General features: G+C 60.6%; 1 protein-coding gene across 1 annotated transcript in view; it reads left to right on the forward strand.

Moving 5' to 3' along the window:
* Positions 1-12,678, forward strand: part of NAV1 (neuron navigator 1) — a 90,732-nt gene extending 78,054 nt beyond the window's left edge. Inside the window, 19 exon segments of the mRNA XM_069875719.1 lie at positions 66-118; positions 288-311; positions 404-481; positions 1,380-1,463; positions 1,643-1,754; positions 2,407-2,528; positions 4,315-4,511; positions 4,604-4,766; positions 4,893-5,067; positions 5,316-5,413; positions 5,511-5,606; positions 5,771-5,930; positions 6,029-6,264; positions 6,371-6,525; positions 6,716-6,787; positions 7,060-7,256; positions 7,787-7,905; positions 8,137-8,334; positions 8,879-12,678. Of these exon segments, the coding sequence (XP_069731820.1) occupies positions 66-118; positions 288-311; positions 404-481; positions 1,380-1,463; positions 1,643-1,754; positions 2,407-2,528; positions 4,315-4,511; positions 4,604-4,766; positions 4,893-5,067; positions 5,316-5,413; positions 5,511-5,606; positions 5,771-5,930; positions 6,029-6,264; positions 6,371-6,525; positions 6,716-6,787; positions 7,060-7,256; positions 7,787-7,905; positions 8,137-8,334; positions 8,879-8,974 (2,435 nt within the window). The 3' untranslated portion in view covers positions 8,975-12,678.
* Positions 12,679-16,560: the final 3,882 nt, after the last annotated feature.

Raw genomic sequence — 16,560 nt, forward strand, 5'->3', positions numbered from 1 at the left:
CTGCAGCCCCTGGGGATGCCGCGAGCCAGGAGCACCCTGACACGCTGGGTTTCATTCTGTTGCAGTTCATGGATCGGTGCTGTCCCTGGCCTCGAGCGCATCCTCCACCTACTCCTCCGTAAGAGCCATCTCCGTGCTGCCCTGCTTTTTGCATGGCTGGGGGGATGCGGGTGGGAACAGGGGGGCTCTGTGCATGCCTCTGCCTCGTGCCGAGCCTGTCCGTGCCTCGCTGCCCTCCTGACTGCCTGCTTCTGTCTGTCTGTCTCTCTCTGCTCTCGTGCCACCAGGCTGAGGAGAAGATGCAGTCCGAGGTGAGCTCACGCCCTCTGCTCATTGCCTGCCTCTGCCTCTGCGGGGAGGTGAGCGCCTGGCCCTTCTCACTCCCTCCGCTCTCTCCCTACAGCAAATCCGCAAGCTGCGCCGCGAGCTGGAGTCCTCGCAGGAGAAGGTGGCCACCCTGACGTCCCAGCTGTCTGCTAATGTGAGTCCCACGGGAGCCGCTGCCTGCTGCAGACACACTGCTCTTAGGGCCCCACTGGTGCCAGCCTGAACCCTCGGGAGCCTTGATTTCCTCTTTCCAGCCTCTGGCATCCCACACCCAGCAGTAGGTGCTCATCCAGCCGTGGGTGTTTAGAATCACAGAATCATTAAGGTTGGAAAAGACCTTTAGGATCATCCAGTCCAACCGTAAACCCAGCACTGCCAACTGCACCACTCAACCTTGACCTTAAACACCACAGCCACTCGGCTTTTGAACCCCTTCAGAGATGGGGACTCCACCGCCTCCCTGGGCAGCTTCTGCCGGGGCTTCGTGACCCTTACAGTGAAGAAACATTTCCCAATATCCAACCTAAACCTCCCCTGGTGGAACTTGAGGCCATTTCCCCTCATCCCATCACTTGTTACCTGGGAGGTGAGCTCAGCACCCGCCTCACCACAGCCCCCTTTGAGGCAGTTGTAGACAGTGACAATGTCTTCCCTCAGCCTCCTCTTCTCTGGACTAAACAGCCCCAGAGCCCTCAACCACTCCCAGAACCCCTGGACTCCAGCCCCTTCCCCAGGTCCATTCCCCTTCTTGGGACACATTCCAGCCCCTCCAGTCCTTGGAGTGAGGGGCCCTGAACTGAACCCAGGATCTGAGGTGTGGCCTCACCAGCGCCAAGCACAAGGGTCAATCCCTGCCCTGCTCCTGCTGGCCACACTGCAGCTGATCCAGGCCAGGATGGTGTTGGCCTTCTTGGCCACCTGGGCCACTGCTGGCTCATGTTCAGCCGCTGTCGACCAGCACCTCCGAGTCCTTTTCTGCTGGGCAGCTTTCCAGCGGCTCTTCCCAAGTTTGCCCACGCATGGGTGCTCACCAATTTCTTCACCTCTCCCAGGCCAACCTGGTGGCAGCTTTTGAGCAGAGCCTGGTGAGCATGACGTCACGCCTGCGACACTTGGCTGAGACTGCTGAGGAGAAGGTGGGTGCTGCTGAGGAGCCAAGTAGGCTTTGGGGGTCCCTGGTGGTGCAGGAGGGTGCTGTCTGGAGGATGCTGGACGTGGGTGAACCTGCCGTGACACTGACTGTCCCACGGGTGCTCTCGGGGTGGGCCCTGCACCATCAGAATGCACGCTGCAGCTCCTGGCTCTGCTTCCCCAGGACACAGAGCTGCTGGACCTGCGAGAGACCATTGACTTCCTGAAGAAGAAGAACTCGGAGGCCCAAGCTGTGATCCAGGGTGCCCTGAATGGCACTGATGTCACCCCCAAAGGTCAGGCTGCCGCACCCACCCCCACCAGGGCTGCAGCGCTTCCTGAGCTGCTCACCTGAGTCCAGCCAGGCCGCCTTGGCCAGGGCTGGCACAGAGCCGCAGGGCTTACCTCACTCCCGTGAGGTGTTCACGCAGGAAGTGGGGTCCCTGAGCAGCCACTCCTCCCCACCTGAGCTCCTGGAGCATCTGAAGCTAGGGTTGGGCAGCCAGAGCTGTCGCTACAGGAGGTCTTGGTGCTGGTACCTGGGTGTGACAGGATGGTTGTCCTCCCTGGGGCACTTTCTCACCCAGCCCTTTGCTCTGCTTCGGCTGCTGATCTTGGCTTTGTCCCCATGAGTGCTGTTCCTGGCCCTGAAACCCCAGTGTGAGTGGAAGGCGCCAGCAGGGAGGTGACCTGGGGCAGGAGCAGAGCCATGGGTGCTCTGGGCATCTCCCTGGGGTTTGGTGTCACTGTCCCACATGGCAGCACCTTTGTGGTGTCTGAGCCCAGCGTCATCTTAAAAGGCGACTCCGAGAGCTCAGAAGGTGTTTGGGTGGGAGAAGGGAAGGGGTGGGGTGCAGGGAGGAAAGTGTGGGTGGCTCTGGCATCGGGGCTGATGCAGTTTGCTGACACCTCCTTTCCTGGTCTCTCCCGCTTCTCTTGCTGACTCAGAGCTGCGCATCAAGCGGCAGAACTCCTCCGACAGCATCTCCAGCCTCAACAGCATCACCAGCCACTCCAGCATCGGCAGCAGCAAGGATGCTGACGCCAAGAAGAAGAAGAAGAAGAGCTGGGTGGGTTGGATGGGGCACTGGCAGGAGGAGCTGGGCTTGGGGAGTCACTCCAGAGTCTGGTCAGGGTCAGCCCCACAAGCAGGCTGCTCCTGGTCTGCCTTGGCATTGTGGTGTTGGTCCCCTCTGTCCCCTGGGGACGGCACTGGTGAGGAGCATGTAGCCACTGTGGATTTGTGTCTTGATGTGTTGGCTGGGACTTCTCCAGCCCCTCTGGGAGTTTTCCAGCCCTGGTCGTGTATACCTGCTCCCTTGTTTTTCCCCACGTCTCCCTTCTGCCCCCGCAGGCTCTGGCAGTGCGGGGTTCTGGACACCTCAGCCAGGCAGCTCTGAGCTGGATGTGCGATTAAGTCTTGCTTTGTTTTGTTTCTCTCCCCCTATGCTGACCTCAACCCTTTTTTTCCAGGTGTACGAGGTAAGTCCTACACCATCCCCTCCACCCCATGCTGTGCCCGGCCAGGGCTCTCGCTCCATTTTGTGGGACGGTGCTCATAACACTACCCATCCCATCCATCCCACCAGCACTGATCCCCAGCCGGGCTGCACGCACCTTGATTTCTTCCTTCGATGTTAAAACCAAAATACACACCCACGGGATGGGCTGAAGTGCCCTGGGCAGCCCTGAGGCAGCAGGAAGGGCTTCAATGGGGACAGCCCCTTCTTGTCCCGGGAAGGCAGGCATTCTTCTGCCTCCCTGTAGCCAGATCTTTTGGGACAGGGCTCTTTTGGGATGGACACCTCCCTGCAGCCCTGCCTGTGGCACCGGGGAGTGGTGCTGCCCAGCTCTGCATCGCCAGGGCTGGCCTGGCATGTCCCCAAGTGGCTCTGTCCCTGTCAGGACCCATGTGGATCCCAAGCTCCTGCCATCAGCAGAGCCTGTCATCCACCTGGTTTTTTTTTGGTTTTTTTTTTCTGAAATGTAATGTTTTTGGTTTTGGGGACACCCCAGACCAGCCTGTCTGGTTCCTGTAGGAGCTGGGTCAAATCCTGCCCGTTCTCCATCCCTTCTTTCTCCCACCTCCCCTTGGAGCAGGCCCTGGTCCTGCAGGGGACGTGCTGTGAGCTTGGGGTGCCCATCCTGCTGCTCTCCCACTGGCTTGTGATGTGTAAGCGGGACCCAGGCCGGATTTGGCCCCTGCACAGTGTCCCTGCCCTCCCTGGCCTCAGCACGCTGCTCGCCTGCCCGCTCTCCGTGTGTGCTGTGTGCATGCTGCATGCCCCAGGGAGGTCTCGCGGGGGCTGGCTCACCCTCTCTAATTCTAGGAGGACCCTGCAGGGACGAGGGGTCTGTGGGGCTGGAATTGTCCCCTTGCACCAGGAACCCGGCTCCGCGGTGGCTTGGGGGTGGCCACGTCTGCCAGAACGCCGCTTGTTGGGCCGGCTGGGGTGGGGTGAATGTGAGGATGGAATTGGCCCTTCCCGATGGGCCAGAGAGCTCATGTGGTTTCCGAACACCCTGATATGGGTGCTGGGTGGGAGCAGGACTGGGGGCAGTCAGAGCAGGCCACGGGTCCCACTCCTTGGGGCTGTTCGGTGCCATCGGGGCTGGGGCTGGAGCGTTACACCAAGGGCTGTGCAGCCCCATCCGTCGGCTGTGCCAGCAGAGCTGGGTGCCTTCCCGGGCACTGGGACGGCACCGTCCTGCCTTGCTGATGGGTGTGGTGTTACTGGTCCCAGCTCAGCTCGGGTCCTGGGCAGGCAGGGGGCCCAGGACAGACCAGGACAGGTCTCTTCTCGCAAGGCTGCACTGTTGGGCTGTCCGTAACAAGAGCGTTTCTGTCTCCCATAGCTACGCAGCTCCTTCAACAAGGCCTTCAGCATCAAGAAGGGACCCAAATCGGCCTCGTCCTACTCGGATATCGAAGAGATCGCCACACCCGACTCGTCAGCACCCTCCTCCCCAAAGCTGCAGCATGGCTCCACGGAGACCGCATCGCCCTCCATCAAATCCTCCACGTCCTCCTCCGTGGGCATTGACACGGCTGAGTACGTGGGGCCGGGGTGGCCGGCGCGGGCTGGGGAGGGCTGCGTGCTCCTGCCCTGGGTGCGTGCCAGACCGAGTCTCTCCCTTGGCCCAGGCTCTTCCAGGCCCACAGCGAGGGTGAACCGGAGAAGAAGGAGGTGTCTGAGCTGCGCTCAGAGCTGTGGGAGAAGGAGATGAAGCTGACGGACATCCGCCTGGAGGCCCTCAACTCAGCCCACCAGCTGGAGCAGCTGCGGGAGACCATGCACAACATGCAGGTGAGGACCTCTGCTGGCTCTGAGGACCTGGTGGCCACTCTCTGTGCCCCTGGAGGTGTGCTGCAGCCCTGGGGACGCGGCCAGTGTTCAGCTCCTCACCCAGTGCTGTGGCTGGTTCTCCCCCAGCTGGAGGTGGATCTCCTGAAGGCCGAGAATGACCGACTCAAAGTGGCTCCGGGGCCCTCGGCAGTACTGGGCTCTGTTCCTGGCCATATCACAAGCACGTCGGCCTCCTCTTCACCGCGGCGCTCCTTGGGTCTCAGCCTTGGCCATGCCTTCAGCTCCAGCCTGGGGGACACAGGTAGGGGTGACGGAGCTGCTGGCAGCCAGGGAAGGGCTGGGGCTGAGGTGTGGGTGGTGGGTGATGATCACCCCAGACCTCTGGGAGGAGGCATCCAGCGGGCACGTGCTGCTGCTCGCTTGGAGGCAGCTGTGCCTGGGGAGCTGTTGTGCTGCTGGGGCCACCGCCTGCCGTGGCAGGATTTGGCCCTGGCTGGGCCTGGTGACGCGGTTCTTCCTGCCGGCACAACCTCACTGCTCCATCTCTAGACGTGTCCCCCATGGATGCTGTCAGCGCTGGTGCTCAGAAGGATGAATTGATGCTGCGGATTGTGGTGCGCATGCCACCCCAGCACATCATCAAGGGGGTAAGAGTGGACTGTATGGGGAGCCTGACCTGGAGAAGACACCTGTCCCAGGTCGGATGTGGTGCTCCAATATGCACACCTCTGCCTTGGCTCCTAGGACCTCAAGCAGCAGGAGTTTCTCCTGGGCTGGACCAAGGTGAGCGGGAAGGTGGACTGGAAGATGCTGGATGAAGCTGTCTGCCAGGTCTTCAAGGTAGGAACATTAGGATCCTGCTTTTGAGAGCCATCTTCTTACACCGGTCCACCATGCCTGACTCCTTGGCCCAGGTCCTTGCAGGGCTGTCCTGGAGCTGCTGAGCACCAGTTGCTCCTTGCCGGTCCTTAGGGACACTGACAGCTCTGTCCTTGTCCTTGCAGGATTACATCACCAAGATGGATCCTGCTTCCACCCTGGGGCTCAGCACCGAGTCTGTCTACGGCTACAGCATCAGCCACATCAAGCGGATCCTGGACACGGAGCCACCAGAGCTGCCACTGTGCCGCCGGGGCCTGACCAGCATCGTTGTGACGCTCAAAGGTCAGTGTGGCAAAGAGGCTCCGTTGCTGTCCCCTCTTTCCTCTGTCTTGCGGTGTTATGGGGTGCGTGTGGGACCCTCAGCCCTCCCCTGCCTGCAGGCTTGAAGGAGAAGTGCGTGGACAGCCTGGTGTTCGAGACGCTCATTCCCAAGCCCATGATGCAGCATTACATCAGCCTCCTGCTGAAGCACCGGCGCCTCATCCTCTCGGGACCCAGCGGCACCGGCAAGACCTACCTGACCAACCGCCTGGCCGAGTACCTGGTGGAGCGCTCGGGCCGGGATGTCACTGAGGGCATCGTCAGCACCTTCAACATGCACCAGCAGTCCTGCAAGGTGGGGCACGCAGCAGCCGGGACTGCCTGCGCTGGCGCTGGCGCTGTGGACGCCGTTAGCACCCACGCCGTGGCCCCACAGGTGACACCTGGCCTGTTCCTTGCAGGACCTGCAGCTGTACCTCTCCAACCTGGCCAACCAGATCGACAGGGAGACGGGCATGGCGGACGTGCCGCTGGTGATCCTCCTGGATGACCTCAGCGAGGCGGGCTCCATCAGCGAGCTCGTCAACGGCGCGCTCACCTGCAAGTACCACAAATGGTGAGAGCCCCACTGCATGCGCCTCGGGCACACGCGTGCTCCTCGCTGTGCTCGGCAAGATGTCCCGTCCTCGTGGAGATGAGGCTGCACGCTGCACACGGCCGCTGTGCTCAGATGGGCTCTGCCGCGGGCCGGGGCAGCGCAGGGTGCTCTTTCTCATGGTGCCGATCTCTCTCTGTCACTCACTCAGCCCCTACATCATTGGCACCACCAACCAGCCTGTGAAGATGACCCCAAACCATGGCCTCCATCTGAGCTTCAGGTGGGAATTCTGCATCCCTGGGGACCATCCCTGTGGGGCCAGAGGGGTAAAGGACATCGATCCTGTGCCTGGGCAGTGTGAGGGACACGTCCTGTGACTGGGGACCATGATGAAGACCGAGCCCCAGACCTGTCCCTGCCATCCCAGGAGGATCTGATACCCCAACCTTGGGCACAGGCAGTGTGGGGATACTGGGAGATCCCCGGAAGGTGCTGGGGAGCAGGGGAGCTTGTGTGGACACCCAGCCCTGAACGCTTGATTCTTTTCCCCAGGATGCTGACCTTCTCGAACAATGTGGAGCCAGCCAATGGCTTCCTGGTGCGCTACCTGCGTCGGAAGCTGCTGGAGTCGGACACGGACATCAATGCCAACAAGGAGGAGCTGCTGCGTGTGCTGGACTGGGTGCCCAAGCTCTGGTACCACTTGCACACTTTCCTGGAGAAACACAGTACCTCTGACTTCCTCATCGGTAAGGCCTCGCTGCACACCTCTTTCCTCTATCTCGCACTGCTTGGAGCACCCAGGGACTGGGGCAAAACCATCCCAAAGGAGTTTGAGGAGCTGATGTGCTGCCCCGCGTCCCCCTGTCCCACACAACTGAAATCTGGTGGATGATGCACCCAAGCATTGCCCTTCCCTGGGTGGCATTTGTTCCCGTGCCCTGTGGGAGCTGTCACAGTGGTGTCAGCCGAGGCTGCCAGTCTTCTTGGCACCTTCCTTGGGCATGGAGGAGCTGTGGTTTCCCAGTCAGGTCTCCCTTTGCCTCACCGTGCTTTTGAGGGGCAGATCGAACACAGCAGCCCCTGTCCTTGCCAGGATCTTGCTTTCCTCTTGTGTGTCCCAGGCAGGTGCTGCCCAGGTGCTGCTCCCAGGAGGTGGCCGAGCCCAGGGCACTGTGAGCAGCCCGGCTTGCCGGCTGTGGTGCTGTGTTGCCACGAGGCCAGTGACTGGAGCAGGGGGACCCAGCTCCTGTTTTCACATTCTACCTTCCCCCTGCAGGTCCCTGCTTCTTCCTGTCCTGCCCCATTGGAATTGAGGATTTCCGGACCTGGTTCATCGATCTGTGGAACAACTCCATCATCCCTTACCTGCAGGAGGGCGCAAAAGATGGACTTAAGGTACCCACGTGGGGACGCAAGCCAGTGGTGCTTGGGGATGTGCTGATGCGGAAGTCTCACGGGTCAGGGAGAGGGAAGGAGCTGGGATTTCGGGATGGGTGGCATCTGTCAGTCCCTGTCCTGCCCTGTGGCTGCAGCAGGACAGAGCGCTGGCCTGGGGCGCTCGGGGTGCCACGTCACTGGCTCTGGCACGTGCTGAAGGGGTGGCTGCCGCTTGCTCCCCACCTGCAGGTCCACGGGCAGAAGGCAGCCTGGGAGGACCCTGTGGAGTGGGTGCGGGACACCCTGCCCTGGCCGTCAGCACAGCAGGACCAGTCCAAGCTGTACCACCTGCCCCCACCCACCGTCGGGCCCCACAGCACCGTTTCCCCTCCAGAGGAGCGCACCGTCAAGGACACGACACCCAGCTCCCTGGACTCGGACCCTCTGGTACGGCCCTGCTGTGCCGGGCACCGGGCGGTGGGCGGAGGATGAGGGAGCAGAGTGGAACGGCAATTTGCTTTTCCAGTCATTTTCCATGTAAACCCCCCTGACTCAGGGATACAGAAACATTTCGTGCTCCTGGGAGGAGCAGCAGGTGAGGCACCAGCAGGCAGGTGGCACACTGGGGCACATTATGGGCACAGCGTGGGGCTCCGCGAGGCGTCACATCCACACACAGACTGGGGCTTGCGCGTGTGTGTCCCAATGCGTCTCTGGAGAGGCTGCTAGCTGGCAGCGAGCTGCCACCGCTGATGCCAGCTGAGGTGCCTGGGCCTGTCCTCTTGCACAGCTTCAGCATGCTCAGCCTTGAGCATCCCAGCTGTGCCCAGGCCAGATGCTGCTGGCAGGGAGGGATTTTGCAGCATTTCTAGGCTTTGCCTCATTCTCTAGGGGTGGCTGGTTTGTACAGGAGGGCAAAGAGGACTGAGTGGCTTTGGCTTCCCCAGCCCTCTTGTCCCCCGCGGTTGGTGCCACGCGCCTCTCCCCGCAGATGGCCATGCTGCTGAAACTCCAGGAAGCTGCCAACTACATCGAGTCTCCAGACCGTGAGACCATGGTGGATCCTGACCTGCAGTCGACTCTGTGAGGCCTGGACATGCCGGCCCAGGCGGAGGGGAGCCGCCGTGAGCCGCCGCGAGCCACCGCTCCCGCTGGGCTGCTCTCCTTTTCCCTTGGTATCCTGGAGCGCGGGGCTGGCGAGCGAGCGGAGAGGACTGGGGCTCCGGCGCATCCTGGTGGAGCGTGGGGAAGCTTGGCTCATCTGTGGGAGAGCGCAAGGTGCCATCTCCCCTCCTGACACTGGGGGTAGGAGAATCCTGGTTTCTCTTCTTTTTTTTTCTGTCTCTATTGCAAACTCTCGGGCTGTGGTGCCAGGGCAAGCGACGTGGCTGAGCCCCGGCTCCTGGGAGCTGCAGGAAGGCCCCTGCGTGGGGCAGGGACCCCGTGGGAGCCGCCTGGGCCAAAGCTGGGGGCAAGGAGGAGCGTGCGGCCGCAGGATGAGAGCGTGCGTGTGAGGGTCTCCAGCTCCCTCTCCACCCAGGCAGGCGTAGATGAGGGCAGGTGACGAGAGAGCCACTTCTGCGGGAAGTGCCCGCCTTGCATTGGCCGAGGAGGAGGGCGGCTCTCACCGCTGTCTTTGTACATTCCCCACTTCACCTGCATGGCAGCCGCTGCAACCAGGACAGTCCAATAAACCCCACTTTGGTTATTTTATTTTGTTTCCCCACTCCCATTTTCCTTTGGCAGAGTCCAGACTTCACTTTGCTCCCTCTTTTGTTCTGGTTCTTCGCTCTCCTGGCTTGGAGCCTGTGACCTAGTGCCCACTGCTTACATGTAAGCAGCCCCCTTTCCCTTTGGTTTCTTTTGCAGCTGTTGTTTCCACTGCTGAAATCACCTCTGTCATGAAACTGGTGCTCACTGGACAATTTCCAGTCCCTGAACCCACCTCCTGGGGCCTCACAGCTTGGCTGAGATGGGCCTTGGCAGCCGGTGGCAGCGGGATGCTCCTGGAGCAGCTCCTTGCCTGGTGGTTTCCGGCTCCCCAAAGCAGGAGGCAGATTCTGGCCCTGGGGACGAGGTCTCCCACCGGGTCAGGATGCCCCAGGGCCTCCTCTGCCCAGGGTCCCCGGCGCTGCCCCACGGCCCCTCGGTGCTGCCAGGCTCGGGGTGCAGGCTGGCAGGCTGTGCTGGGGAGCAGCCCCCGTGCCGCTGGCTCCCCCCAGCCCCATGCCTTCCCGTGCCCTCGGGGCTGGCAGGCTCGCGCTCTGCCCCACATCGCTGCTCCGGGGACAGCGGGGGCTGCCAAGGTGAGGATCCCAGCAGGGAGGGGATCAGCCCCGGTGCTGCTGCGGTGCCTTAATCCCTGGCTGCGCGGGAAGGGGGCAGAGGGGGCTCTGGCTGCGGTGACCTCTGCCTGTCCCCAAAGCCAGAGATGTGACGGGGGTGCTGGCAGGAGCCTAAGCACGGCCAAGCTGCGCTTGCTGCCTTTGGCCCCCTTTGCTTGCCTGGCTCTGGGGTGCTCGGCGAGGCCCAGCCGGGAGCCCCCGCTCCCCTCCGCTCCCGCACTCCCTGGGGAGAGGTGACCCTGGGCAGGGCCACCGAGCCCATCCTGTCCCCAGGCCCCGCCAGGCTGGGGACCAGGCAGCCTCAGCCCCGCTGGGGTAGCCTTCAGGGACACCTCGCAACCCTACAAAACAGGCATCTCCTCCGAGGCCCGGCTTTGCTGCCGGCGCCACGTGGAGGCGGCCGCCACCTCTGCCCTCGGTGCTCTCTTGGCTGGTGCCTCTCGCCTCGCCGGCCGGCACAGCCCAGCCTGGCGCGCGCGCCCATGGTGCTCACTCCTCCGTCTGTCCGGCAGCCTCCCCACCGTGTCCCTGCTGCCACCCAGGGCCCCGGCGCCTTCGCACAGGGACGTCCCTCCCCACGCTGGCTTGGGCGCTAGGGCTTTCCATTCGCCTAGTCTTGTGTTGCCGCTGTCGGCTAAGGACTCGCTGTAAATAGATCTATAGTTGAACGCCCTGCGTGAGTTGGTGGGGCCCAGCCCTGCGCCTCTTTCCTGGTTTGTTTTTTCTTTTTTGTAATCTGTGATAACTGTGCTGTGCTGACTTCTTTTCTGATTGTACGAGACACTGGCTCAGCAGCCGCTCGAGGCTGGCGGCGGGGACCTGGCTCTCCCCTCCAGCCCCTCTCGCCCTCCTTGGGGCTCGGGGCAGGAAAGGCCATGATGCACCTTTGGGGGCTGCCCCGTGCCTGGGCGATGCTGTGGCTGGAGAGGGCTCATGCACCCCTCTCGCTCTGCGGCAGCCTCGGCTGGGCCTGACTTTCTTTTCTGACACCCCCACGGAGCCACCAAAACATTGACCCAGCTGTCCCCGTCACCAGCGTGCTCGGGGCTGCACGTCCCCCAGCCTCTTTCCAGGGTTTTGCCTCATCCTGCCCTGGTGGGGGGCTGCCTGTTGTCCCAGAGCCTCAGCCGGGGCGCGCTGGAGACGAGTGACACGCTGTGGCGTAAATCAGGAGGAATCCCTGTGGGGAATGGGAAGGGTGAGGGCGATGACAGCCCGTGGGCCGTGGTGTGTGGTGAGGACGGGCCCTGATGAGGTCCTCCTGGCTTACGCTGAGCATCTCATGTCCCCAAGCTGGCTGGGGACTGAGTGTCCCCCCGGGGTTCTAGTCTGGGGGCTGAGCCTCCTGTCCCCACGGGGAGGGATCCAAGGATTGCACTAGCTCATCCCCCATCACCTCAGAAGGTGCCTGATGCCCTTAAGGGTGCCTGTCACCCCTGAAGGAGCCTGTTGCCCCTAGAGGAGCCTGATGCCTCCAAGGGTTCCCGTTGCCTCCAAAAGGTGCCCATCAACCCCAAAGGTGCCCGCTGTCCCTAATGGTGCCTGTGACCCCAAAGGAGCCCGTCACCTCCAAGGTGCCCATCACCCCTGAAGGTGCCTGATGCCCTTGAGGGTGCCTGTGACCCCCAAAGGAGCCCATCACCTCCCAAGGGTGCCCATCACCCCAAAGGTGCCTGATGCCCCCAAGGCAACCCGTCATCCCCAAGGATGTCTGTGACCCCTAAAGGAGCCCCATCACCTCCAAAGGTGCCGATCGCCCCCAAAGGTGCCCGTGGCCCCTGGAAGCACCAGGAGCCTTCCTGAGGGGCTGGAGCTGGGAGATGCCAGCGCCTCACCTTCCTGCCCCCTCGAGCTGCTGCCTCCCAGTGGCCTGAACCTTACAATTTTAGCTTTTTTCTATTAAAAACAAACAACCTTTTTTTAATTAAATAAAAGACAAAATGGACAAATTCCTGTTTTAGATGATCTGTGTGATTGACTGGGTTTTGTGTTTCTTAACTGCATGGTATTCCTTGCCGAGGGGTTTTATAGCACTTTTTAAATTTCTCTTTAAGATTTTGGTCCAGATTTCTACTGCTCTCGCCTCTGTCTGTCTTTGCTTTTTCCTTGCCTCCTCCAAGTTTGTAAACTCGCTCCATTTTATACCTGATGTTGAGACCCAACCCCACGTTGTACATAGCTGCGGGAACAATCATAGGGAACAAACACCATCTGGACTCTTTCCACGATTTGTTGTTTTTACTTAAAAAAAAAAAAAAAAGAGAGAAAATTTCAAAGAAATCTAAAAGGAAGCCAGGAAAAGGCTTGAGGATATTACAAAAGACAGAAACAAATCCAGCCCTTGCACCAAGTCGGCTCCTGCTGCCCACGCTGCCCGCACCAACCGGCATGTCTCTTCTCGGTCGTCTGTCTAACACCATTGGGTTCAATAAAGTTATCTCCTGTACCGCTTGGCTGCTGGTCCTGTTTTGGGGTGACCGTGGGTCTGTCCCTGCGTGGGAGAGGGGTGGGACAGTTGTGCTCATGCCCCTGCACATCCATCACCTTCCTGCAGAACCTGAGGGTGGGGAGGGGGGGTCTGTAGAAAAGCTCCTGGTTTGGAATCTTGGCTTCTTTTTGCAGGATTCTGGGGGCTGTTTTATTGGGCAGGGACGTCTCTTTTGAGATTGAACTCCTGTTAAGTCTGGGGCGTGCAGAGATGCTCCTGGTTTGAACAGTTTTGCTGTGAGTGGGAGATCCCTCCCTGGCACAGATCCTGGCTGGAATGTGAGGGGAGGGCAGTTTAAGGTTCTCCCTGGGCCCCTTTCACTTCACCAGGGTGAGTTCCCATATCCCATTTGAATCGTGGGATGGTTTGGGTTGGAAGGGACCTCAAAGCCCAGGCAGTTCCACTCCCCTGCCATGGGCAAGGGCACCTCCCACTGGATCAGATCCATGTCCCGCTCCAACAGATCCATGTCCTCCCTGTGTCCAGTTCTGGAATCCCCAGCATAAGAAGGAGATGGAACTGTTGGAACAGGTCCAGAGGAGGCCATGGAGATGATCCAAGGGCTGGAGCACCTCTGCTATGAGGACAGGCTGAGAGAGTTGAGGTTGTTCAGCCTGGAGAAGAGAAGGCTCAAGGGAGACTTTAGAGCAGCTTCCAGTGCTTCAAGGGGCTCCAGGAAAGCTGGGGAGGGGCTTTTTACAAGGGCCTGGAGTGACAGGACGAGGAGGAATGGCTTTAAATTGGAAGGGGGAAGATTTAGATTAGAAACAAGGAAGAAATTCTTCACAATAAGGGTGGGGAGGCCCTGGCCCAGGTCGCCCAGAGCAGTGGTGGCTGCCCCATCCCTGGAGGGGTTCAAGGCCAGGCTGGATGGGGCTTGGAGCCCCTGATCCAGTGGGAGGTGTCCCTGCCCATGGCAGAGGGTGGAACTGGATGGGCTTCCAACCCATGGATGCCTTCCAACCCAAAGCATTCTGTGATTCAATGATTTCTGTGCTGAGGACTCCAGAACTGGACACAAGGCTCCAGGTGTGTCTCACCAGGGCAGAGCAGAGGGGCAGAATCCCCTCCCTCCCTGCTGGTCCCACTGCTCTGGATGCAGCCCAGAACATGGGTGGTTTCTGGGCTGCGAGTGCACATTGCCGGCTTGTGGAGCTCCTCATCCCCCAGCACCTCAAATCCTTCTCCTCAGGGACGTTCTCAACCCTTTCTCCACCCACCCTGGATTTGGGATCTTGCCCTTGAAGGATGGATGCATGGTGGTGACAGGAACCACTCTACGTCTCCAGTGCAGGGGGAACAGCCGTGGGGCAGCGTCCCTGCAGCAGCACGAGGGCGTGAGGACATGGCTGTGGGTGCCAGCTGAGGGGAAGGGAGACCTCAATACTCCCATGGTGGGGGCTTGAAAGCTAATTTCCACTCCAGAGAGCCATGCTGGAGCATCCAGCTCCAGGAGACATCACTTAATCAGTACAGTGATCATAGAATCAGAGAATCATAGAATAACCAGGTTGGAAGAAACCCACCAGATCATTGAGTCCAACCATTCCTATCAAACACTAAACCATGTCCCTCAGCACCTCGTCCACCCGTCCCTTAAACCCCTCCAGGGAAGGTGAATCAACCCCCTCCCTGGGCAGCCTCTGACAGTGCCCAATCACCCTTTCTGTGAAGAATTTTTTCCTAATGTCCAGCCTGAACCTCCCCTGGCGGAGCTTGAGGCCATTCCCTCTCGTCCTTTCCCCTGTCCCTTGGGAGAAGAGGCCAGCACCCTCCTCTCCACAACCTCCTTTCAGGTAGTTATGCTGACTTTTAGTAGTTATGATGACTTCTAAGAGGTTGCAGTGATGAACACACGGCCAGGAGAGGGCTCTTCCCATCAGCTCGTGCTGCTCTTTAGAGTATGAGATCAATAAGTTCGTTACTGGTGGGTGCAATCCTGACCTCAGCCCAGGGCCTGGAGAACGAGGCTGGTTTGGGGGAGCCATGGTCCCTCATCCACAGAGGTCCATCCACATGGATGCTCTGGAGCCTGTGCTGGCTCCGTGGCCCCGTGCAGGCAGCAGAAGGGTCCTGTGCTGGGTGCTGAGCCCTCTGGCTCCACAGGGATTTCCAGCCTTATGGCCGCGGTGCAGAGCCAGCGAGCGTAAGGAATCGCTTCCCAGGCATGGGTGGATGTGGAAGGGCCCCACAGGACGATGCTGACGCTTAGATTTCAGGAGGACGACTGTGTTTGGGGAAACTCAGCTGTGGGTTCCCAGGGGGACAGGCAGGGGAGGGTCCTATCACTTTGGGAAATGGCCCCCACGGGCTCGGTGCTGCAGCGGGGAGGTGGCCCCAGGCAGGGTCCCTTCCGCTGCCTTCAGTAGCTGGTGGGAGCTCACGGGTGTCTCTGTGGTGTTGAGGTGGCTGGAGTGGAGCTGGGTGGCCTCTGGACTCGCCAGGCACCCGGCTGTCCCAGCTGCTGCCCCCGCACACTCTGGCCTTGCCCACAGCTCATGGCCCACCAGCAGAGAAAGGGAGCTGCAGAGCACCCTGCCCTCAGGCAGGACACGGGGACTCCAGTGACACCTGGACTCCAGTAGCATCTCCCACTGGGCACCTCCTTGGAGTGACCTCACACCGGGCACTTCACACCAGGCACCTCCTCAGGTTGACCCCACACCAGCCACCTCCTCAGTTTGACCTCACACCAGGCACCTCCTCAGGTTGACCTCACACCAGGCATCTCCTCAGGTTGACCTCACACCAGGAACCTCCTCAGGTTGACCCCACACCAGCCATCTCCTCAGGTTGACCTCACACCAGGCATCTCCTCAGGTTGACCTCACACCAGGCATCTCCTCAGGTTGACCTCACACCAGGCGTCTCCTCAGGTTGACCTCACACCAGGCGTCTCCTCAGGTTGACCTCACACCAGGCGTCTCCTCAGGTTGACCTCACACCAGGCGTCTCCTCAGGTTGACCTCACACCAGGCGTCTCCTCAGGTTGACCTCACACCAGGCGTCCCCTCAGGCTGACCTCACACCAGGCGTCTCCTCAGGCTGACCTCACACCAGGCACCTCCTCAGGCTGACCTCACACCAGGGGTCTCCTCAGGCTGACCTCACACCAGGCACATCCTCAGGTTGACCTCACACCAGCCATCTCCTCAGGTTGACCCCACACCAGGCACCTCCTCAGGTTGACCTCACACCAGGCATCTCCTCAGGTTGACCTCACACCAGGCGTCTCCTCAGGTTGACCTCACACCAGGCAACTCCTCAGGTTGACCTCACACCAGATTCCTCACATCGGGCACCTCCTCAGGATGACCTCAGCCCAGGCACCTCGTCGGGGTGTCCTCACACCAGACACCGTGTGTGTGCAGCACCCAGAACTTACAGCAGGACCTGCTGGTCACCACACCGTGCGTGCAGCAGCACCAGGTGAGCATCCTCAGCCACCAGGCACAGCATCCCTCGAGCACCGAGCCCGGCATGTGCAGCAGCACCCAGCCCAGGGACACCAGCACCCACAGCTCCTCCCAACGTGACCCTGGTTGCCAACAGCACCTCCCTCCAGGGAACTGCAGCGCTTTTTCATAGCACATGCCCTGCCGTGGGCAGGGACACCTCCCACTGGATTAGGGGCTCCAAGCCCCATCCAAACTGGCCTTGAACACCTCCAGGAATGGGGCAGCCACCACTGCTCTGGGCAAATTGTTCAGCGTCTCACCACCTTCACCACTCAAGATTTTGTTTTTCTGTCCAATCTGCCCCTGCCCTCCTTCAGTTTTACACCCTCTTCCCTGTCATTGCAGGTCTTGGGAGAAAAAAACCCCTGTCCATCTTTCTTAC

The sequence above is a fragment of the Phaenicophaeus curvirostris genome, chromosome 24, assembly GCF_032191515.1.
Source record: "Phaenicophaeus curvirostris isolate KB17595 chromosome 24, BPBGC_Pcur_1.0, whole genome shotgun sequence".
Lineage (NCBI taxonomy): Eukaryota > Metazoa > Chordata > Aves > Cuculiformes > Cuculidae > Phaenicophaeus > Phaenicophaeus curvirostris.